At 37.4% G+C, this 24,767-nt stretch overlaps 1 protein-coding gene across 5 annotated transcripts in view; it reads right to left on the bottom strand.

The window, feature by feature from the left end:
• THSD4 (thrombospondin type 1 domain containing 4) overlaps positions 1-24,767 on the bottom strand; it is a 288,712-nt gene that overhangs the window by 104,487 nt on the left and 159,458 nt on the right. Inside the window, exon 1 of one of the 5 annotated variants that reach the window (XM_084532858.1) lies at positions 7,778-8,014. The exons of the other annotated variants lie outside the window; for them this stretch is intronic. Coding sequence (XP_084388984.1) covers positions 7,778-7,849 — 72 coding nt within the window. The 5' untranslated portion in view covers positions 7,850-8,014. Of the gene's footprint in view, positions 1-7,777; positions 8,015-24,767 lie in introns of those variants that run through there. 5 annotated transcript variants of the gene reach the window in all.

Genomic DNA, 24,767 nt, shown 5'->3' with positions numbered 1-24,767 from the left:
GGATTTACCTTTAAGTTCAAAATGTTAAAGCTTTCCTTCCCCCACATCCCTACGCACCAGTATCTTGGGAAGAAATGACATGAAAAATGGAAGCAACCATTATGCTGTAGTCAAAAAGCAGTTATGGGTGGAAGTATTAATTTATTGACTCCAAATTCACCTCACTCCTCTGTGTCTGCCAAACAAGTGGGAGTGGAAATTTGTCAAAAAGTTCTGTCTCCTGATAAAACCTTCCTCACAACCCACACTCTGGGAAAATAATACTTGTAACCCATGAAGAAACAGACTGACAGCTTCAGGCAATCACATACACAGGCAAACCTTTAATTTAATAATCTCTCATGCTCCACTTTCATGTATCTCATTTAGAAGGGGTCTTTAAACAGAAGCAATGTAGCTGCTGCCAGTGATATAATTGCTGTGTTGGTGCCTTTGGGTCCTTAAACACACTAGTGGATGATGTTTGATCCCTGCTCTTGCCCTTTTGGCAGTGATGGATAGAAAGTGATATACAAGGAACAATCAAGCAAGCCATAGATCACGTAGGCATAGGGATATATGTCACAGATGCCAGGCCCTTTCTGTCCCATGTCTTTCAATCAAGCAGTGAAAATTTGCTTTAGGTTCCTGATCACTGCATAATTCCCTCCAACCCTTGACTCAGGCTCTGAGCACTGCTCTGTGCGCACTGCTAGCAATCTATCTGCAGCAGTATACCTGCAGGAAGGCTTGTAGCAAAATTACAGTCTTGACATTAACAGCAGGGCGTTTGTTTAGTTACTTAGCACAGCCTCTTCTGTGTGCCAGGTCTCATTTCCAGAAGAGTCATGATGGTAAGAAGCTGGGTAAACCTATTAATAAACTCGTCTCCTTAAAATGTGTACATCATCCACATGCAAAATGTAACAGTGCTGTACACAAACAAAGATAAACTCAGAGGCTGAAAAACAAACAAACAAACAAAAGTGTTTTAAGAAGTGATACTACTTAAAAGCAACCGCCAGGAGTTTACAAGACCTTCTACTCTTTTAATTAAAAATTTTATGAGTCTTGGAACACATTCCTGTGCACCTATTATACATCAGAGCATTTAAAAAAGAAATCAGAGCCTTACAACGTTACCAAGAAGAGATGGGAAAACCAAAGAAATCTTCTTTAGAAGAAAGAGCTATTTATACAATAACTGTTATGGCCTAAAAGCAATTACAAAGACTTATTTTACCTTGCTAGATTGTATTTCCCCCCCCCACACACACACACACTTTTTTTTAATACCTTTCAGTATATCCTAACATAAATTACCTGCCCCTTAAATTCATTGCTCCATTTATACAGTCAGCATTTTTGGAACAAATTTAAAAATTCTAAGAAATTCAAAATACACTGGCTATGCCTGAAAAAATAAATAAATATTTCAGTGATAAAAATACTTTCATTACCATTCAATTTTAAGTGAATTATTACTTTAAAAAGTAAAAGGTGATGAGAAAAATCTAAAGTAAGTAAATGAACAGAACTGATACAGATAATAAGCTATGATAAAAGAAGTGTTTTGTAGACTCTGAGTTCCTAGGCAAAACATTTTTTCCAGGCATAATATTCAAGATAAATGCTTGAAAATATGTCTGTCTAATAAGAATTCCAGCAAGTTTCTAGAACAGCTTTCCAGAAAGTAGTCTACAAACCTTGTGTAAGAAACAAATTAGCTCATCCGTCACACGTAACCATTTATTTGCTAATGACTTACTTAATTTAGCTCAACTGTGGTAGGACCGAGCATGATGCAAGAACTAAAGTGGGAATTACTCTAGCCCTCTGTCTTTTAGATGAATCAGGAAAGTCCATATATCTGGGACCAGAGCTCAAAGACTTTTAAAAGGCTGTGGATCTAGGCCTACGAGCTGCGAGTTGCTAAGGAGGTATCCTTACAGACCTCTGCCAGTACCTACAGATGCTCCTATCTCAGCCCGTCTTTCCCACAGGAGTAGGTGAAGATGTGCAATATAGGAAGAACTAAAAGTCCTACAGGAATCTTGGGAAGACAACTGAAAGAGCATTTTTTCTCCATAATCACCAAGTGTGAAAGAGTACACTTAGTGACACTGTTGCCACAATGTAATTAACTTTCAAGTATGCCAGAGGTCAATTAAACTTGTTCTGTAGCACTTACAGCTACAGCAATACTCAGAGCATATTCCTATAATTTGGCTATGTCTGTGGATATTTACTTGACAGGATTATTTTTCACCTACAAAACATCTCGCTTTCAGATGTTAAACTGGTGATGTCAGCAATTACTGCCATATGTAAATTACCATCTGTTTTTTCTAACTCAGCATAGTGTAATTTTAAAGTAAATCCAAGTAACAAACAACTATCCAAGGAGTTCGATCCCCCCTTCGTTACCAACCCACAAAAGCTCTCTAACATTCCCATGCTTCATAACAGAGGGGCTATGGGTGATTTTTATGGGAAAATGTTGTCAAAGTGACATATCAATTTCTCAGGAGAATCAATGGAAGCCCTATTAATCCTGGCTTGCAGTTGGGAATACTCAGGTACCAAGATGAGAAATGTTTTTTGTCAGCATGTGAGTGGGAGAAATTATGTTTGCTTTCTTACGTGCTGGCCCAATGAAAGTCAGAGATGGAAAAGCCTGTTTTATTGGGTCCTCTAATGTGTTCCCTGCCTGTAACTGATGATGTTGGATCAGCAACTGCAGCCTGGAGACAGAGCAGACCTAGGTTAACTCGTTCGTTTCCAGGCCATGGAGAGCTTCTTTTGGACACTGCTGAGATACACCACCACAGAGGATCTGGAAAGGTTGATTTTTCAAGCCTATCTGAAAATTGTTCTTATTGACAACTGCTGTGACCTTTAAAACCACAAATGCACTAAAAATTCATCAGCTTGCTCTTGTTTGACTTACTGATTAGTGGTCTCCCGATGCCCCTTCAGGAGTACACACCCTTTGCCACACACGCACGAGGTTGTGCCGTATGCAGCAGAAGGTTCCACCAAGTAAGGTAAGAAACTTTACTCCAACAAGTGAGAAGAAAGCAAGTTCTTCATTGGCAAGAACAAAATATTCAGGAAGCAGTGTCAAAAGGGCCGTGACCTCAAGTTGCCTTTTTTTTTCCTCCCCCTTCTTGCTTAACAGTGTATTTCTGACACCAGCAAGGAAAAGCTCCCTCTGTACTCCGCTACATGGAAAGTAAGTAACAAAACGGGGATGTGTTTTTCTCCCTGGCCACCTCGGGAACAGGTCAGTCACTCACGGAAGAGTTCTAGATGCAGCTACACATAGGTACCCAGAAGGTGTTTTCTTCAATGCTCTATGAAGGTGTTTTGTTTTGTGTTTTTTTTTTTTTTTTTTTTTTTGTGTGTGTGTGTGTTTGTTTGTTTGTTTTTTTCCTCCAGAGCCCAGTACAGCACAGAATTGTATAGATGCATATATATACACATGCACACACACAGAGTTTTAAAAGAAAAATCATAACTTCAAGTTTACAACGAGGATCACCAGTCTTTAACAAAGTAGGAAATATAATAATTAGGAATGGGAGAACTGGTTCAGGCTTAATAAGAATTCTCTTTAGTCTCTTCTGAAACCAAAACAATCTACCTATTATTAGGAAAGAATAAAAATCAATTCACCTTTAAATATAATTTAAAAAATACTAATAATTTTCATGCAAGTCATTAGTACATCTTCTTTTGGCCAGAAAGGGCACAGACTGGTTGCAGTCTGGATTGTAGCTTGTGCATACAGTTCAGATTAATGCCTGAATTGAATCTTCTGAAGTTTGTCATTCATCTCTTTAACCAACTTTTCAGTTAAAAATCCTTTGGATTACTTAAGTGTCCTGACATTTCTTGCAATGGGTTGAATTTCTGCAGTGTGATACCTAAACCTGTTCAGAACTGAAGGCTCCTTTAAAATGTTGACAAATTCACGCTGGTTCTCTGATTTTGAACAAACTGCATAATGCAGAGAGGACAGTCACATCAAAGCCGAAATGGGTATGAGCTCATGAGAACAGTCATTCGCATTTCTGTGTATTTATTCCTAGTCTTGCAACTTGGGACATTGTGTAAAACAACACTACTTCAGGTATCAACCCATAGGACGCTAATCAGAACCAGCAGATTTTGAAGAATACAAAGATTCAGACTCAACTTACTCAGACTCCCTTATGCATTTTACCAGGTAGAACTTGATCTTTTCACTCTATGCACAAATTCCAAAGGGAAGGATTTCATATCTGTGATAAGTAAAATGCTGCACTATTCACTTAAACTCACTGAAAGCTCTTGATGTGTCATATATTTTTGTGATCAGATTATGATTATTTGCCAGATTAAAAAACAGATCAACACTTACTTCACATGTGAGGCTGCTTCCTTTTCATTATTTTTATAATCCACAAGCTTGGTCAGATAAACTGATTTTTTTTTTTTTTAAAGGCTTCTGGCAAAGAATACGAACAAAACTCAGTAATGTACAATTTGGCCTTGTTTTTGGGTAAGAGGACCTTGAAGAGGCCAGGCAGGTGACTTCGGTAGATTTGCATAGCTTCACCAACACCTATTGAAATAATAGTACTAATTCAAGGCTAACATGCACAAGCTTATAAAAGCAACAACCCTACTACAGTGGGAAGAGAACTGAGCTGTAATAACTGAAACCTAAAGTTAAATTCTCTTCTCAAAATGCAGGTATTTTCAAGTGTAAGTATTCAAGTATACTTAGAAAAGAAGATTTAAAAGGCTATCTCTGAGGAAATGAGTGAAGAATGATGATTTAAACCAAGTGTGATGTAACTGCTCATTCACGTGTGAGCTAAGAAACAGAATATGCTAGGAATACACAGATTGGCTATTCCTCAGCAAGACTCTCCAGTTGCTCCAAGATTTGTAAGATCCAATGAATCTAGCTAAACCAATGACCTTCATGCTCCAGATGACTCAAAACTACCAGATAAGAAGTGGGGAGGAGGAAACCTTCATTAAGTACTGTTTTGCAATTAAAAGTTAGGCCTTACACATTCTGCATAGTATCACATTTGCCCTGCTTTATCTTTACTTTGAAATGCCTTATCACCCAGGTTATGCGTTCGATGCCAGCTAAGCCTTAGCTCTTTCTCAGACCCAAGAGATAGATGTACAGTCTGTTGATGAAGACAACATCTTCTGGGATGTTCAGGAGCATCTTCTGGGAGATGAAAGAGACTGGACTCCGACCATTTAGCAAGGTTGACCACAGAAGGAGATAGCAGCTGGAGCTTCCCGCTATGGCTGAAGCAAATCATGCTTATTTCCTAAAAAGCATATAAAAAATTTTTGCTCTCAGCCAGTGCAAACACAGGCTAAGTTGTAAAGCTATACAACCGTATTTCCCTCCTAAACGGAAAAGTGATGCAATGCAGTTCCACTGACTTCACACTAAGCCATTCCTTAACTCAAAACCAAAAGAAAATCAAACAGAATTATACAAACATTAGATCAAGTTTTGAGAATCATTAGGGTAAAAACTTAATATCTTCATTTTTGTAGTTTTCTGTTTCCAGAGTGGTTAATGTTCTGCAGCATTATAGCAAGGAGAGAATGGGCTGGCAAGAAAAGCAGCTTCTCAATGACTGTATAATCTATCACAAGCTGACGCTTTTATGAGAACTTTAAAAACATAAACCTATGAATCCAATAAAATATTCAAAGAAGTAAATAGAACACTTCAAAGGATCACAAAACTACAATACATATTCCTTTTAAAAATGGCTTCTTGCTTACTTTCCCTCTCCTCAGATCATTGCCTCTCCAGCACGGGAAAAATCCTAATTGAGTAATTTCCTACAGAAATAATATTTATGTAGCCAAGATTCTGCAGCTGACGCAGGGAAAAGCACAAGATTATCAGGTGGTCTCTTACAATATAGGACAAAGAATTACTGTATTAAAAGCAGACAGAATAGTTTTTATTGCGCAATTTTCAAAATTAGCCATATGAACATAATAAAAGAAAATTTCTCACTGCCTTTAGTAAATCCTACAATCTAAGATAAAGTAGTATGTCATTTCTCTATTCTGTCTGCTGTATGAGCTGAAATTCTAACAAGAACAGTACAGTTTAAACTACTTGGCATATGGATCACAGCGCTAAAACATTCCACATTGCACTTTTACTGCAGAAATTCATTTCCAGGTAAGAACACAGCATTGCTTTTACTTTACTTGCTAACGAGGATAATTGGCAGGCAACACTGCTGCTGCTGCTGTAGATTTTTTCTTTATATGGATCTCTGAAGACCACATGTGCATGCAGTAGTGACAAATATTTTCCATATGAGCCACCACAAAATTTAAGGTCCCTCAGCCTACACAAGGTGAGCCCTTCTGTCATCTTCTGTGCTCAGGATCAACCAGGAAGTTAAAAACTTCAGTGACAACTAGAGGGCAATGATCAGCTTCCAGTCATTCTGATCATCAACAACTTTAAAGACCCTGAGCCTCTGTTGAAAACATTTCCCTGCTCTCCTTTAAGTAGATCACAGTCAGCACAAGATTTCTTTAAGAGACATTTTTCTTGAATCACAACCATTACAACTCTGCATTTTAGAACACCCTGAAAGCAAAATACAGCTTACGTCCAGGCATATGAGCTACAGAGAATGTCAACCACGCGGTGCCAGACAAGATGTTTTTTCCAGTTCACTTCCACTTTCTTCTACCAGGGAAAGTAATTGTTCTGGTCTTTATTAAGCTACCATAAACAGGTAGCCTAACAAAAGACAGGGCTAACAAAAGACAAAGCTCTAAAGCAAAATCACTGTTTTCAGATTTACTTTGCAGTTTGCTCCTTTGTAATGCTGTTGATATACTTAAGGAAGATATATTATGGAATAGAATTATCCAGTTATTCCTTCAAAATGCATAAATATACATAATATTTCAGTTGGAAGTGTGAGGGAGAATGAATATCAAAGGTACTAGAAGTGTTTTCTGCCACTAACTTCATTAGATGGAATATTTCATATCTGATAGTAGTATGCTTGATGAATTATTTCCTAAATGACAAATGACTAGATGAATTTTTCTGCTTTGGTATGAAATAAGAACCTGTTGAAAAAAAGCCTGCTCTGATCAGAACAAAAATCTGGAAAACTGTTCTTTTAAATCAAGTAGCAACTTTTAAAGGTGTAGCAAGAGCTGTTCAATTCCATTACTTAAGATTTCTCGTACAAATAATGCACAAAGTCTGTCTTTAAGGATATGGCAAACATAAAGAAAAAAAAGTGTTCTTCATGCCCTGCTAAAACAACAATACAATATACATACTGAGTATTGCACAAAAGAGTGTTACTAAAATAATGCAACGTGCACATTTTACATACTCACATCCCCAAGGTAAAAAATTTTTTAATCATGCTTTTTTTTTTTTGTAGAAAATGTGAATTTAACACTACCATCTACTGCTGCAAAGAGTATCCTATTTCTCTGTTAGTAAAGAAAAATTCACACATTACAGTCATCTCACAGAAAACGTTATATATCAAATTAAAAGAATCTAGCTTTCAAATTAGTACCCCCTTAGTACCTACAGGCTTAAAAACCAACCAAACAAACACAAGACACCACAAACAAACAAACAGTTCTTTTACACATCAAGGAAACAATGCAACTCTGAAGTCTCTACCAACATAAAAATAATTCACAACCTATTTGAATAGATAGGAAGAAAACTCTGTCGAGACGGTAATTTTTGACATACTTTGCTTACCTCTCCCCCAGGTCTTGCTAACACTGCTGTTTGAAAGTAGAGCAACGTTAGTATCAGGTAGCTGACAAACATTATTACCCAAAGTTAGAGCTACCCTGGAGGAGAAAACCCTCTGCCAAGTACTAACAGCTAGCAGATGCACTTGTGTCTCAGTAACACAGCCTTCAGTTCTTCTAGGTACGACTCCTTCTCCCTCTCCCCCTTTCTCTCGCACTCACTGTACGACCAGGAGCTCTGCGCTCAGCCACTGCTCTGAAGACAACTGGTAAGTTGATCTCTTCATGTAATGACTTCTCCCTGCTGGGGGAGGGGGCTGAGCCCGCAAGGAGCTGGGGGGCTGCAGGCAGTATAAAGCAAAGAAGGGGAGGGACAGAAATGGTCACTGCCAAGTTATGCATCTGCTCTGATTCATGGAACAAGCTAAAAGGTAACCTTTAATGCACGAGGAGGTTTGGCAGTGCGTTATTGACTTAGGCAGGCATGATTGGAGAAACAGGCTAAAGCAGCTTGCAAAAGATGCCTGTTGATGGTTAGACAGCATGTGCTACTTAAAGGTACAGCACCTCCTTTTGCCAAAGAAGTCTGTAATAAATCATAAATTAAAACCTCGTCAGGAAGTAGCCTCTGGCTTTATGGTCAGCCCTAGAGCAACGCAATCCCACACCCTGAACGGCCCAGTCCTGCCGGGCACGCAGTCGAATCCTCCGGCTCCCACTGCTGGCCCGCAGGGACCCAAAGCGTCCACTCACTCTCAAAACTGACGACTGCTTCCTGAAATGGGCCCCCATCCTTTAGGATGATTTTGGAGCAGGATATTGATGCAATCTTTCTTCTTCGTACCATAGTTGAACAAAAGAAAGTGCTTTGACTAAGCCATCAGAACTGAGCGCCCTTGAAAACGGTATTTGGTACTAGAAGATGAGTAAGAGCTACTTTTAAGTAAAGAATAAAGCAGCATTGAAAGCATGATACAAAGCTGAATTATTGAATCTCCCAAGCAGACCAGCGAATGTTTGTCTCGGAAATGAGTAAAATTGCAAACAGAGCTATAAAAGTTGGAGGGCTTCCCTAAGCCAAGTACGTTTGATTGTAATCTCTACGCAATAGACGTTTTGTTCTGTTAAACTAAGCAATACAAAAATAAAGAACTTCTGAACCCCAACAGTCTAAGTACACACATTGAACAACTGGAGAGAACTGTTTACAACATATGTGGGACCCTCCAAGTCCTCTATTCCCTTTCCTATTCTACTTTTTAATTTCTTCCAACTTTACTGTTGCCAATTTATGTATTTTATCATGGGAATGTGAAAAGTTATGGTTTTCTGAAAGTTCCAGCTCCTCAAGTCAAGAAGTCGCATTAGATTCTCACCTTTCACGTAAATGTAATATTTCTCATCCTTATGGTTGCAGGGGAAATCTCAAAAATATGACCTGTGAATAACCTGGTCTCGTATGTCAGAGAGTAAACCACATGAACTCAGCATACAGGTACTTTAAATGTCTCAAGACTTTAGAAGGTGGGTGGCAAGCAAAGATTTTGGTGAAATTGAGAAGCACAACATTACTAAGAATTAGATTTCTTTTGTAATTTGGTAAGCTTTGTATTAACAAGAAGTCACTGTCACTGCCTTCTCCCTCTCTGTCCCCTCCTTCTGCAGACTACTACTGTCATCTATGAAGAAAATCATAGATGGCAGGAGAAAAGATGTACATAAACAATCCCCTTCAGCTGACTCCTCTCAAGGGAATAGTACCAACTTAAGAGACTTAGAAAGGCAGAGTGAAAAAGATGCAGCACAGAGCTCACGAATGGCTCCTCTGAATGCTGGGGATGAGCACAGGAAGGTACCGCAGCCACAGACAGAGGAGCTGTAACAACAGCAGCCGACAACCAGACCTGCAGGGTTTGAAAGCCTGGCACCACAACCTTAATGGTATATAAACCGTCAAGAACCCTCTACTGCTATGCTGATCTCATGAATACAATGCTTCCCTTCAAAACCTAAACGAAGGAAGCATTTTTCCCACTTTCAAAGGGAGATGAAGGTTTGCAGTCTGTGCTGCTTTGCTGACAGCTAGATGTAGAGCTGCCATTACAGATCCCATGTACACCAGTTGCCTGTGGCAAACTCTCTGGACTGAAAACGTAAAGGCAAATAAACTTAAGGAAATTTTCCATCAAGCCCCTGTCAGGAAACCAACCTGTCCCTCCGTGTTTTTTTGAAATACATATATGTACCACAAAAGGAAAAATGGAAATAAACAAACTGCCAACTAACCAGAGTTCAAAAACACTTTCATCAGGAGAACTCCAACTGCAGTACTTTAAAGTAGGTTAGTTCCTTGAAAAAGCTTTTAAAAAGAAACAACAAAAAAGAACAAAAAAAAACCACTACCATTTCAGATGTTGTAGCTTGTTATAAAAATTCCAGCAATGAAAGCTTTTTCATGCCGATTGACTTGTTTCTATAAAACAAAGTTTTGCCTTTTTCCTCAGTTCTTCACAAAGTGAACTAAGTAAGCACATGGTTTTGGCACAAAACCACCATTCTTCCCTTTCTCTTTTTTTTTTTTTTAAATGGTAGGTAGAAAACCAAATTTCAAAACCTAGCAGTAACTGTGATTTTAGTCTTCTCTTTGCTGATCATTCTAGAAAGCAGCACATTGTCTGTAAACATTGATGAAGTCTAAATAACCATTATTGGAATGAGTTTCTGAGGCACAGAAAAACGTACTGCATTCCCTTTTAACAATTCACATAACTGATTCTTTCCATACTGATTTAATCTTTCCCCCTACAAAACCATGCAGGCAGAATTCCCTGGAATCCAGAAGCTGGTATTCTGCTCTCCATATTAAATAAAAGAGATCTGTCCATACCTGCTACTACACTGCCATGATTTTATCAACCGAACTGGATAGAATGGTGCATACTCACAACCACAACCTTTCTTTGCAGCACAAAGTAATGGGAAACTTAACACTGCAATGAACTTGTTCTGTTGCAACCAAGATCAAAATTTCTATGAAAACCTCAGTAATCACTATCAATTCTATACAAGTCTGTTTATGATTGAAGAGCTACTTCAGGTACTAAGTTCTGCAAAACCAAAATACTTTATTATTATAAAGTGGAAGCACTAAAACATCTAATTATTTTCAACACAAAAGCATCCTCCTTTTACTTAAAAACATACAAGCATATCAAAATTATACTGTAATTATTTTAGGCAGTTTGTTTAAATCAAAATTCCCAAATCATTTTCCTATTTTTATGGAGAAAAGCATCAGAATATTTTGAGAAAGGTTCCTACCACATACTCCTAGAAATGAAAACACAGAAAAGCAAAATACACGACTGATCTTTGAATATATGGTTTCATTAAAAATAGGGACTTTCCTCTGTGAAAAAGATTACCTGAGCTTGTAAATATCAATCAGTTTGTGAAGGCTGCTTACTGGTTGCCTCCTGAGACACCTAAATCCCAAACAAGCACAAGTTTGTTAAACTTATCAAAAGCAAGCAATTTCCATTCCAGGTCTCTCAGCCTTCCCATATCTCCACTTGAATTTATGAACAGTATGCTCAGGCAAAACCCTTCACTGACACTTCCTTCTCCTAAGGTTGTATATGCTTACAAAGCTGACCAAATTCCTAGTATTAAAGTAATAATAAAAGAAAATATGAAAAACAACATTTTTGTTATTTTCATGTATTTGGATTTCCTTTCTACTTCTTACAGCTTTATTGTTTGTAGAAATTAACTCACAAACATTTAAATCAAGACCACATGAAGTATACCCATATATATATCTTTCAAGCTAAAATATTCTATAACAAGATACTGAAAATTTCTGTGTATTTCAAAGTATTAACATGCAAGAATGAAAAACATTAATCCGCATGTCACTACAGGGGAAACACCAATACTGCTGAACTGGGGAGGCAACAGAGGGCTGACTGCAATATTCATTTGTATTCAGCAGGTAAACCAATGAACTACCTAAAAAGAAGATAAAGGTTGAAAAGAACTGATGTCACAGCAGAACCCACAGGTTAATTTGCTTTGGCCAGACATCAGATTCCTGAAATTACTAACAGGGAAAGGAAATTAAGCAGAAAGTGCAAGCCCTGTTATAATTGTAAATGTTCAATGTAAGAATTTAACAGCAGAGAAAAAAGGCTGAACCTACCTGAGGCTACTTAAAAAAAGAACAAAAGTTTCACATAGTCTTACATGCTAGGTAGACTTACGCATAAAGATGGTGCCATTTCAAACCGTCATATACGCATTTCCAAAAATCCTCTCATCTCACTGTTTCCAGGAAGCATTAGCTTCTGAATTTATTACTCACATATTTTAAGGACAGAAGAAATGACTGCTGTCCTTCAGCCTGAACTACTGAGAGACACTGAACATAAAAATTCACTCAACACTTCTTGTATGAGGCCAAGGATTTCTTGATAAAAAAAAAAAAAAGTTTCTTTTTAGTTCAACACTTGAAATTAAAGAGGAGTCTCTTGCTGCTCCAAGAACAGGCAGGAAATTTAGGCTGTAAAAAGAATTTATTTTCCTTGAAGATAAATGGAGGGCAAATTGCAAACGGAGGACAAATGTAGAAAAATGCCACCCCCTGCCCTGCCCTGCCTCACTGGTTCAGGAAATACTGCTGCTAAACCGCAAAGGGAGTATTTTACCCCCATGGAGGATCACACATCCACTTACCTGGTTTCTGGGTTGCACTGGCCAGACAGGAAAGAAAGAGAGCAACAGATTCTCCCCTAGTTTCCCCTCTACTACCTCCTTGCTATTGCTGCCCTTTGGAAAGAAGCATGCTCATACTCACACAATCTGAATTTCATGCGTGCTCATACTCACAATCTGAATTTCATCTTGGTCCTTGACCAAGAACAGATGAAATAACAATACATAAAGAAGTACATAGAAAGAGTACATTTGGATTTTTATACATGCCATTAAATAAATAAATACATACATACATACATAAACAAACTTAGGAAGGAAGTCAAAGTGTGAGCTATGTATTACAGCCTAAAGGTTAAATATTTGGAGCCCTATGAGAACGAACCCCAGACACTGAGCACCTGTGAGGAAACCAGTCTCAGACTTTCTCATGTACTTCAGTGCAACTCAGCATCTCTTCCCTTGGTTATAAAGTTGGAAGTCAATCTGAGTACTTCAGGAGCTAACACTTTTCTAAGTAATTTCCAATGTCTTTAGATGTACCCTTCCACTCAAATTTTCTATTCAGAAAGCTGCTAACTTTATGTAATTTCTCTTCTGTTTACATTTCTTGATGGAAGAAAATAATTTGTCCTGAACTGTGAAATGCAGATTGGCTACCAGAATACACAGTGGCATAGGGCATCATGCTTTCCACTGCTTTCTGACGTAACGGGGCTAGGCAGATTCTTATCTCTTCCTGTATTTATTCACTTTCTGTATTTATTCACTTTTTCACTGTGCAGTTATGTAAAAGACAACAGGATGCTGTGGAAAAGAGAGATCTTTAGAAGTTCTAGGTAAATTATTCCATATGGTCACTTTTTGTGCTTGCTAATGCTTTCATTAGTTAACCACACTTTTCAAGTTACCTTTATCATGTTTCTGTTTATTTCCCTTTCTAAATTTAACGATCCTGATTTTGTCCACTTGTTTCTCATCTAAAGTCACTCCAAGTTCTGGCTTTTCTCATTTCCCATCTTTCTCTGTTACAAGGAAGTGGATCTGACCAGACCAGTTTAGACACTACACCATTAAAAAGGTGTTTCTTGCATCCTTTGGGATGTTAAGTTTCAAATAGTTAAGTTTCAAATATGCATTTGTATATAATGAGGACATCCCAGGCTAAGTTCCATCACTAGAGGTTTGCCAGTTACTTCAGAAATAACAGAATGTTACTCTTCACTATCATCCTCGTATTCTCTTCTGACTACCATGGTATTGGCAGTGTATAGTGCTTTTAAACTAAGCTCAAACACTGAAAAAGAAATCTGAGCATTTCCTTCCCCTGCTCCCCACTCTTAAATTTTAAAGCTCAGACTTTCAGTTGTGAAGCCAGACTACTGAAAAGGCCCACCTCCAGAGAGCTGAGTATTAACCTCAACTTGATTTATCATCTTGAATCTTTCCCACAGTACTAAATCTATTACCCCTTTCTGTTTTCTGGTGTTATTATGTTAGAGGAAGGAAAAGGCCTTGGGTTCTCACCTGCCCAAGGTTAGGCTAGAAAGCATATTTTTCATGGCCGTATTCCAATCTTCTGTATTTTGATGATAGAATTCTGGGTTATGTTCCAGGTTCTCAAAGCACCTCTCTTTCTCTCCAGATAGTAGTTGCATAGTGCAAGTAGAATAAGAAGACATTTAAGAGGCATTTCTTCCTCTGTCCAATGCTACTTTCTGACTACAGAACAGGTGGACACCATGCTTTGAATTTCTAATTATAATGAATAACATTCATTTTGTGACAAAAGTTTTCCATACAATTGGGAAAAAGGTGAGGCCCCTGTAATATGTACGCATACCTAGTTTTTAATTATAAAAATATACAACCATAGGTCCTGAGGAAGAAGCACCAAAGAATTACATGATGTAACAGACCATGACCTATGCTATGAATGCTAGCATGAAATCTTAATTATAAAGGTGAAGCGTTTGTCACATCCAAAACTAAAATACATTATAATTAGATTTTAGAGATGGCACACATTTTCCAAATTGTCCTGCTGGCAAATGACAGCTGTATCAGACAGTTGATTGGGATATGATGAGAGGAATCTGTTTCAAAGAAAAAACTAACAAATTAGAATCATGAATATAACCATAATTTTTCAATTTTGCTTGAAAATGTTCTTGGAATCATTTCAGAGGAAGAAAGACTTATAGAACATGTTTTCATGTATCACCTGTTCTGTTATTTTCCACAGTGGCAGAAATCTCAAAGCTGTAATGATACTCTCTTGTATTTGAGAAAATAGCTCTGGAAAGCTATCTGAAAGTCACTGTGAAACTTCCCCAGGAGTGAATTACTTACTAGTCCAGTGTGCAGGTAGAAAACTTGTAAAGAACTACAGTGAAACATACATTTGCAAGAAATTAGCACCATCTCCTGCCAAGTAAGGATGAAAAGAAAGCTCTGCAAAAGCTGGCCAAGATTTCTCATGCTCACTATTAACTAAATCAGTAAAACAGTTATCAGTCAACCTACCAAAACTCTGTCAGGAAGCACCAACAGCTGGCTGCTCCCCAAAGGACGGGGAGCCAGGTGTCAAGCATGACAACAGGGCCAGCAAGGCAGGGCCTCGTCTGCCTGGGCCCCATCCCACTGACACCACGAGAGGGAGCAGGACAGATCCAGGAACAGCAGCCAGGGTCAAACAAGAGTCCAGATTACCACACAAGTCTGTGGTGACAAGGCAGGTCCAAGGTCAAGCCAACAAGTCCGTCCACAGATCAGGATGCAAAGTAAGAGGTTCCCCAGCCAGGCACAGGCATGCCTGAGGCTGAGCTGGAGGCCAGCTTGCCTCCAAGGCAGCTCTGGACTGCAAGCCCAGAGCCGAGCTTAGGTGTGTATACACCTATGCTATACATATACCATGTGTATACAGGACTAGGAAAAGTGAAAAATCTGCAAAGCAAAAAGAAGGAGGTTAAGAGATTATACCAGGCAGGGAGGGAACACTAGAAATAGTGGTAACCTTGAGAAAGGAGCCTGCAGCACGTATGTTATATACACTATTTGCAGGACAGGACTAGAGCAGCACTTCTCCTAAGACTAAAAAAAAAAAAAAAAAAAAAAAAAAAAAAGGAAGTAAATGTCCATATGTCCATTTACAAAAGTCATACAGCTGGAGCACCAGAGCTAAGGTGAATTCTTTAGCACAGGCAGCTCTGTTCTTTGATGCCCCAGGGGTCCTGAAGCAGACCTTCCTCCAGATCCAAAAGAAGGGATAAAAAATCTCAGAAGACTTGCATTCACTATCAGCCTACATCTTCCGCAGTTTAGAGGAATCCAAGGTTTCTCCTCTTTTCTGGCAGGCGAAATGAAAATAGCTGCCATGTCACCAAAGAAAACAAATACCCTAGGCTAAAGACTTCAGATTCAATTGCAATACTGATCAAAACCCAATGGATTAAGCACTCAACCTGAAACCAAATACAGGAAAAAAAGGAAGACTTCCAAGGTCATTTTGTTATACAACCAGAAGGGAGCAGAGAGAACTGACCTCATAGTGATATGACTTCTGCTTTGGGCAGCAATCACATCACAACTTTTCCCATCTAGTTAAAAACATTCTGAGCCAAAAATGCTGTTATTGCTTCCCCGAATCTCCTCACGTTCCGTTCAAATCATTCTTCCCAAGTCACCACCTCTTCCAACAAGATTGTCTAAGTTTACTTTATCATACATCCTGATCCTAATTACATTGCATTGCAAATTCAAAGAATTTACACCAGCATAGGTCACAAATCTACCCTGTTAGTGAGCTAAAGGCTCATTTGTCATTACTTGTGGTCCATGCCAGTTCAAGAAAGCACAGCACCAACAGATCAGTTACACTGCCAGTGGAAATCAGGTACCAATTGGAAGCATAGCTGCAGTGCAGGAACAGTCCTTTTCTTTCTCTGCAGATGTATACTGTATAAAATAGAATTATCTCTGTTTAATTGAAGAGAAACCATGTATCTTTACTGTCTTAATGAAAACAAAAATCTGGGAAACTCTGATTGCTTACATAATAGATTTTTGGACAGTTTATCTCATAAATGTGCTTATTTTTAAAGTAACCACATTAAACACATGTTGCCTATGAGAACCAAATGAACTACCAGAGTTTGTGGAGTCTTCCAGCAGTCCAGACTCTGGACAGTGGTCTCACATGTTTGAAAGCTTCAGAAGCACACGGATAAAAAGAGATACTTGACTCTGTTTTTCTAGGTGTCTTGCAAGCACTCATGCCGTTCAGAAAGCGAAAATGGCTAATTCTTGTGTAATAAGGGAAATCAAAAATACAAATAGTAGAAATATAGATTGTTAAATCTTGAGCTTTATCCGGTTTATGAGTTCTGAGAACACCGCAGCTCAAACTAGGTAAATAGTATCTGAAAATAACTATGCGTTCTTGTGTCTCTTAAATATTTCATCTACTATAGGATTAGCAACTCACAGAGCAGATAAATATTTGTGTAATTAACTGATAAGCCTGTGTACTTACCAATAAACCGTTAAGTACAGCTATTAGTTAAATAGCTAAAACCCCTGTAAACAGCAAAAAATCTTTACATAACGGCACAAAATTTAGAAATGCTGTTTGCTGATAACAAGATGTAAATAAATATAATACGAACACACTTAGGAAGAAAAAAAAAAAAAAGAACTACTTAAAAGGCAACACAGAACAAAGGAAGTGAAGAAACATTCTCTGTGTATGTTGTGAAAGACACAAGTGGTGCTAATTACTTTATCCCCATATTCAGACTGTCTACATGGGTTAAAGCTAGCAATAACACCAGTTCTAATCTTAAATGCCCGCAGAGAGACATAAAACTTGACTGTTTGAGAAACCAGGTTGTAAAAGCACATCTGTGCAGCCAGCACCATCACCATCACACAGTAAGCAAACAATCACAATTCCAACAAAATGCAAGTGAACAAAAACATACAAAATTCCCTACGCTTTGATGCATCAAGACCACTCAGAAGATTTCTTGCCCAGTTCCAAGTCTTTTCAATACAGTACCTTCTTATTTATATGGAACATGTCTCAAATAGTTTCCACCCAAAGTTTCATGGAAGACTTCCTCACAATGAACTTTTTCTCACTGAATATACTTTTCTATTTTTTATATAGCTCTACATGCTAGCTCACGTTCAAGAAAATGAGTAATGGTACGTACCAGTTATTTTACCAGTGTAATAGCATTATAACCCTGCAGTTCCACTAGCAACATATTTTGTTTTGGCATCCAAAACAGATAAGAAAGCGTTCTTAACTTCTCTCCCCTTTGACTTGCTTTTTCTCCCCCATCCTCTTTTTTTTTTTCCTTTTTTTTCTTTTTCTTTTTTTTTTTTTTAAGCTCTCTTATTTCGCTGAGAATATTAGCTAGAGTGCGATTTCTCAAGGGATCAGAAGTGACACTGTCTCCCACAATACAGATCTCCAGGTTATCCCAAGTGAGCTATTACAACTTAGAGCAGTTAAATTTCCCAAGAGAATTCATGAAGTTAATTGCAACACATAGATTTCTACAGTTTCCAGGTCCAATGGATATGGTCCAAATTGTTAGTGACAGAAATTTGTCCAAATTATTTTAAACTGAGATTAATGATTATTTATTCAGCATTACCAACACATACATGATGGTATTTACTGGAGATTTCATTTTTCAAATTGTACCACAGAAGGGTTTTTCTCTTCTTTTTACTGAAAATGAGAACGGTATCCTTCTCTCTTATGAAATGTTTCATAGATCAAAAACTCACAGTGCACAATTCTACACCGTATGCTTGAACAGAAGCCTAGGTCATACAAAATACATATTTTTAAAAATTTCAAATATATTATTTACAAGTAAATCAGAAGAATACTTCAGTACGGATGCTCAGGTGACAAAGTAAATAGCATTACACAAATTCAGTCTGCTGTGGATCAATGATGACTACTTATCCAAAGCCAAAATAGTCAAAGATTAAATCAAGCAAAGGTCTATGAAAAAGTATTAAAGTATTTATTATGAAATCGTTATCTTACAAAGACTTTTAAAATCTCATTCTTTAACTTTTTGAGCACTCCTTTTACAACAAATGTGTTAATCTAAAGGCAGCATTTTCCAGGAACATGTTTTGTAGCTCTTTCAACCCTTCACCTTTATGTTCTCAGCCATCTTTCTTTCTGTGATGTCATTTTCAAATAGACTCCCCTGTTATCCCCACTGTACATCCCTATTTTATCATGACCTCCCAGCTTGACTGTTATCATCAAATAACAAAACAACTACTTTGCCAGTATCTTTATTGGAAATAAAAATGACTATTTCTCCAACAAGTATTTGCAAACAGCTTGACTCCTGGGGCATGGTCTTACCAGTAAATACTAATTTTAAATGTAATGCGTTCAGTTTAAGTGCCACACATTGCTTATTTTTCCTCTCATTTTAACATCTTGTAGCATTGGCACAGTAGATTCAGCAGGTTTTATGTGAACTGATTCTATGCCAATTCCAGAGAATAGCCCTGTTACTATTAGAATTTGTAGTTACATTAGAAAAGAAATCAATGTATAAGTTTTGAATTGAAATCCAATATAACTTGCAAGGAAGACACATTCCAACAAATTTTAAAATGGAGAGTCTATTGATGTCACCTGGTCATTTCATATTAAAAAAAAAAAAAAAGAACAACACACAACAACACAGAGGTGTTTGGAAACATCATTTTAAGGTAGCTTTCTTTTTATTTGGGTTTTAATAAAAACTATAGTGGGCATTCTTGTAAGCGTCAAACTTTTGAATGCATCACCTGCTGGATCCCTCTTTGTCATAATTTGTGCTTTATATGGTGACATTTACAACAAATTTCTGAGCTGGAAGTAGCTTCTGAATTATTTTGCTGTTAAGAAAAGTGGATGAACTGCATTAATTAAATTGAACCATTCAGTTTTACACAAAATTAAGTACTACGAACATGTTCTACTAGAGTTTTCTTATGCAGTATGAGATACATCCTGCACCTAATTCTGCAGTTCTGCCATAAATTTGGTCAGGCTTTAGCATACTCCCAGTTTAATATTGCTCTCAATACTCATATCAAATCACACAATGCCTAATCTACATATCTTTTCATAAGAAAAAAGTGTCTGTGGGGACACTTTGTAATACAGAAATTCCCAAGAATAAATTGAGCAAGTGATCCCACCTATTTAAGGAGATTAAAACCACTGCAATAATAACAGAATGGAAACACTGCTCTTCTGAAATAGACTGGTATTAATTTTTCCTATTTCTTGTATCGCTTTTGTGTAAATGGCATCTTAAGATTTTTAGATTAGTTCCCTATCACTTCAGATAGCAGGCTATGTAGTCTCTAAAATGCACCGAATTCTATCTCCATTTGGAAAAGAAAAGAAAAAAAAATATTAAAAATGATCTTGCATTCCCTCTTTGTACATCAGAAGCTGACCAGGGAACATTCTTTCTTTTTTTATTTCTAGAATTTTAATTAACTCAGAGATAAAACAAGTATTCAAACTATTTTTGAGAAAAAAAAAAATCTTCAACTTCTATGTGTGATTAATTCTACTTTCTTCTAACAGATAATGTCAAGGACCTCCTTCCAATCTAAAACATTTACTCAATTGCTTTGGTAAAGTCTATACTGCTTACTAGATACACACTCTGCACAAATTCTGTTCTTTGATTGATTGAAGTGTGCTAATTGTACCATAAATCATGGGAAAACTGAAGTAAAAAGCTGAAATCATTATTTTAAAGAACGTATTTAGCCTTTCAAAAGCCTCCACTTAAGATGTAGACTGCAACAGGTAGAGCTACCAAACCCACATATCGCAAGACTCGATATTCTGTCAGCAGAGGCCATACCGTGCCCATCAGTCTCACAGCGATTCAGCACTGGGCCTTCATTTTGTTGACATTAGTTCCAAATCTGACCATCTCTTTGGTTTGAAAGAACTGTAAATGCACAGCATCTCAGACTCCATATCTTGTTTAACTCCAGACTACTGAACAGCTAGCTACTTGTCAATTCACAGAGGATATAACCAGACCTGATGCATTCTGGCAACGTCTATTGCCCTAAGCTTTCCTTTGGAAGATCTGCTTTACATCTCAAAGTGCCTCTTCCACACATTTGAAAAAAAGGCTCTTGTAACTTTGTACAATTCACTTGGTTGTAGCACTGGGCATACTGTTACACATCTGGATATCCTGGACAAATACACAAAAGCCTTAAAGTCTCCCAGGTTGACATTTCCAGGAAGAAAAAAAGGAGCTACTTTAGAAGAAAAGATGAGGCCTGAACATATGGTTGCCATAACCAGTGCAGTGTAAGTTAATAGAGAAAGACTGAAAAGACTGATTGGGTACCTTGTGCAACTTTTTTTCATGACTGCACTGAAGACACACCCATAGACACCATATAAACAAACCCAAATATCACAGGCATAGCAGGCCTAAAGAAAAAGAGAAAGAGAAGACCTTTGCTAATTCTCTTGCTTGCAGCAAGCATAATATCCTCCTTTGGAAAAAAGAGCCGGAGGCCAGCGGCAATAAGAGAACAAATTAGCTTCATTGGCCTGGAAAGTTTATGATTAGCATGGGAGGTCTGAAGCCTGCTGATCACTACAAAAATGACATTTCACTTTGATGCACGTCTATCAACTCTCACTGTATTAAAATGCTTTCCTTTTTAAATGTGGGTTTCAGCTGCTGTGTCTGGCCACCATCTGATCTGAAAGTAGGGATCTTTAAACTATGTAATATTGTTTTTCTAATCAGTATTGTATACAAGAGAAATTAGCAAACACTGAATATTCAGAGCATTTCCAGCCATTTAAAAAGACTTCAAACAAATCTAAAATGCTTATCCTTGGAAACAAATATTGGAATAAGAAGCAGTGGTTTGCCACTAGAAGCAAGATATTTTATGACAAACTGAGTGGAGAGTTCTGTTTTTGTTGTGTTTGTTATCGTTTTTTTTTGGTTTTAATGAAACAATGGAACAATAAACAGAAATTTGACTACATAAAGTGTGTCAGTGTCTCACTGACATCACTGGATTAAAAATGCAGAGCACAAATGTATGAACTACAGAACATTCATCATATATCCTCTGTCAGGCATGCTGGAAAGAATTAATGTGTGCAAGCAGGTGTAAAGCACCTTTAACTACTTTGTACAATAAAAATGTAGCCAGACATAACAATCACTAGACTACAGCAATCTTACGTTGGGTTTCGATACTTGTTATAAATGGATGTTATCATATAAGCTAAATCTCAGTGACTACATTCAGTATTTTTCCAGCCAGAGGCAAACACCTCTATACAACTAAGCCATGTCAACCTCAGACTTGAGGATCTAGGATTGGCTTCCCTAAACATGGGCTATCTTAATTTAGTTTTATGATAAGTAAGAAAGGACTGCAATTGTGCTGAGAACCAATTAAATAACATCTGCAGGAGACAGGCATTTATGTAAGTGCTGGTAATACATAGCTTCACATTTTGTTGTTATACAGCATTTAAATGTCACTGTTTCCTCACCATTTTGCAGTCTGAGAAGGCTTAACAGCAGTCTTGTCACTACAGCAATAGTCAGACTCAGAAAAGTTAGTTTCAGTTCTTAGACCTGTATGAATGGAAATGAGCTGTCTGTGTTTCTAGATGGGTATAAATACAGTTTAAGATCAAGTTTAAATTTTATGGTTGGCATTAAATGAGGACAAAATTTCACAATTTTGGAGGAATTCGAGAGTTTAGAAGAAAATCTCAGAAATGTAGAGGAATATAACACAAATGAGAAACTACCAGGCTGCAGATGTGGTTCCAACCATCATTTCCAAAATGTTTATGCTAGTACGTCCAACATTCCTTCCGGCCAATCCCTAACTGAACAGAAATGAGAAACAGAACTGTTAAAATGTTTCCTAGATCACATACACAACGACAGGTTCCCTTTTCTGTAGCCTCTGTGCAGTTGCTGCCAAGGAAATTACAGAAAGACCTTTTTTGGTCTTAGTGCTTATGCGTCTGTCTTCCTAGAGAGCCATGCAAACAAATGTCCTTGTGACGTCCTTGTGCAGTATTCTTTCAGCTAGTGAAAACACTGGCCAAGTTATTACTGCAAAGTTTTGTACCCCAAGAGTTATTTGCAGGCAATCACAAGAGTGACAACTCTGCAAAGACTTTCAAAAAGTATGAAAAAAATTAAATACCGCTTAGAGGTATTAAGGAGGCTTTAAGTACAACCTGTCTGCAATATTTTTAGTAACTCTTCTGAAACACTTTTCCTGATTCACAGTTCTCTTCTTATGCAGACATGTTTTTAAACTTACACAGAAATCAACACAGGTTCCAAACACTCAAAGAAGACAGCTTATATGTGCTGAATAAAGCACTGGTTACAAAGCTGATCTGATCTTAGAGCTGATGAGAGCATATACTACAAAAATCAGTAAGGCCAAACAGATTGTTTTAAAATTCAGATTTGATAGTTCAAAATAAGATTCTGCAAGAATTAGTTGTCAAGAAGAGCTAAGCTGACCTACACATGCAGGGAAAGTGGAAGTTATTTTAGACCGCTTTCATTATGTAAACAAAACAAAATGGAAGTTAAATAGAATGCTCTTTGTCCCAGCTGAAAAAAAAAGACAGGGCACTTTTCAAACAGAAATGTCACTGCACGTCTGCTTTAAAGCTGCTTACACAAAAATAGCATTAACATTTTTGCCATTGACTTTAATTTGCAATTAAGTGGCCAAAGGGAATTCATTACTAACTTTTTGTTTGCCTCTACAGTCTTATATTCATATTCTTCATTTCCTGTCTTCTGTTCTAGATTTTTGTATTCAGCACAAAATAAAGCCTGGCACAAACATCGTTCTCTGATCGAGTAAAGAACACAAACTAGGCAATCTTTCAACTGAAATTAACAGGATTACCCAATGTCAACACAATGCTGACATATTTGTTGATTTGATGGATGAAGCACAGCACTGTACATTTAAGATGCTTAACTTTCTGCGCTTCATGTGAGACTAAATTCAGTTGATTTGTTAAGTAGCAAAGAGCTCAGCCATGAAGATAAACACTTACATCAATCAGATTTCCACTTCTGGCTATTCAGTTTTAATAGTTAGATGTGGTTTAACTAAATCTCCTACACGAGAAAATCAGAATTAGTATGGAAGAGAGACAGAGCGAGAGCAACCTAAAAGAGTAAAGGGTGCCATAAACAAATTCAGGCCCATGTCTTACATCATTACAGCCCATATAAGAACTGTAGGCATGCAAAAATGCTAAATATTTTCCAATATTTTTTATGGAACTCTTAAACAGTGGGAAAGTTATTGTTGGTCTGAGCTGGTCATGAGCTAGTAAAATTTTTGCATTCTAATTAGGTGTGATCTAATCACTCTTCTCTGCCACAGCCAAAAAGCAAATGCCTTATCCTTTCCAAAGCAACGTAGATTACGTTATTTTACAGACTCTTCACAGTCTTGCTTTTAAATGAATGGTCTACCTATCTATATACAAATGATTTATTTTTTTTAAACAACATCAGTACATACAAATCGGATCATGCAGGTATCCACTTCCCATTCTCTGACACAGTATGCCTTGAGACAGAAAAATAAATAGAGGGGACTTGGGATTCTGGAGAAAAGATGGTGGTGTAGTTGCATTAGTTAGTTTGTAGATACAAACATTGCAACTGAATATAACCATGCACAAAAAATGGTTAATAAAAATGGCAAAAGAAGGGATGATTTTACTATGATCTTATTCCCTGCAAGGCTTTCTTCTACCTGTGTGGTCCTCTGCATAAATGAAAAACACTCATTTAGGACTCTCATAATCATAACGATGATGAATCAGGAATAAGGAGAGGCTTCAAGAGAACCAACTACTGAAGCAGGGGCTAACATTCTCTTAGTAATAATAAAAAACAGAGCTGATGTGGGAAAGGAAGAGGCTGATAATGGGAAGCTGTGTGTCAAATGGTAGGAGGTGAAGTCAGAATAATATTCATGATTAAACTCATCCAAAAAACATGAAGACAAGTTTGATGATGAAGTGAGAGAAGTGCATGGACTAAATGGTTTTAGGATAGTGTTTATCAAGGCTTAAAGTGAGGACTTACTCTTCTCAGATGGCAACAAGCTTTTAAAGGAAAGCTAGGCTGTCCAGTCCTCTTCAATCTTCTCAATTCTTTTTAATCCAGACC

This window comes from Aythya ferina (assembly GCF_964211825.1).
Source record: "Aythya ferina genome assembly, chromosome: 11".
Taxonomy (NCBI): Eukaryota; Metazoa; Chordata; class Aves; order Anseriformes; family Anatidae; genus Aythya; species Aythya ferina.
This window is presented reverse-complemented; position numbering and strand designations above follow the sequence as displayed.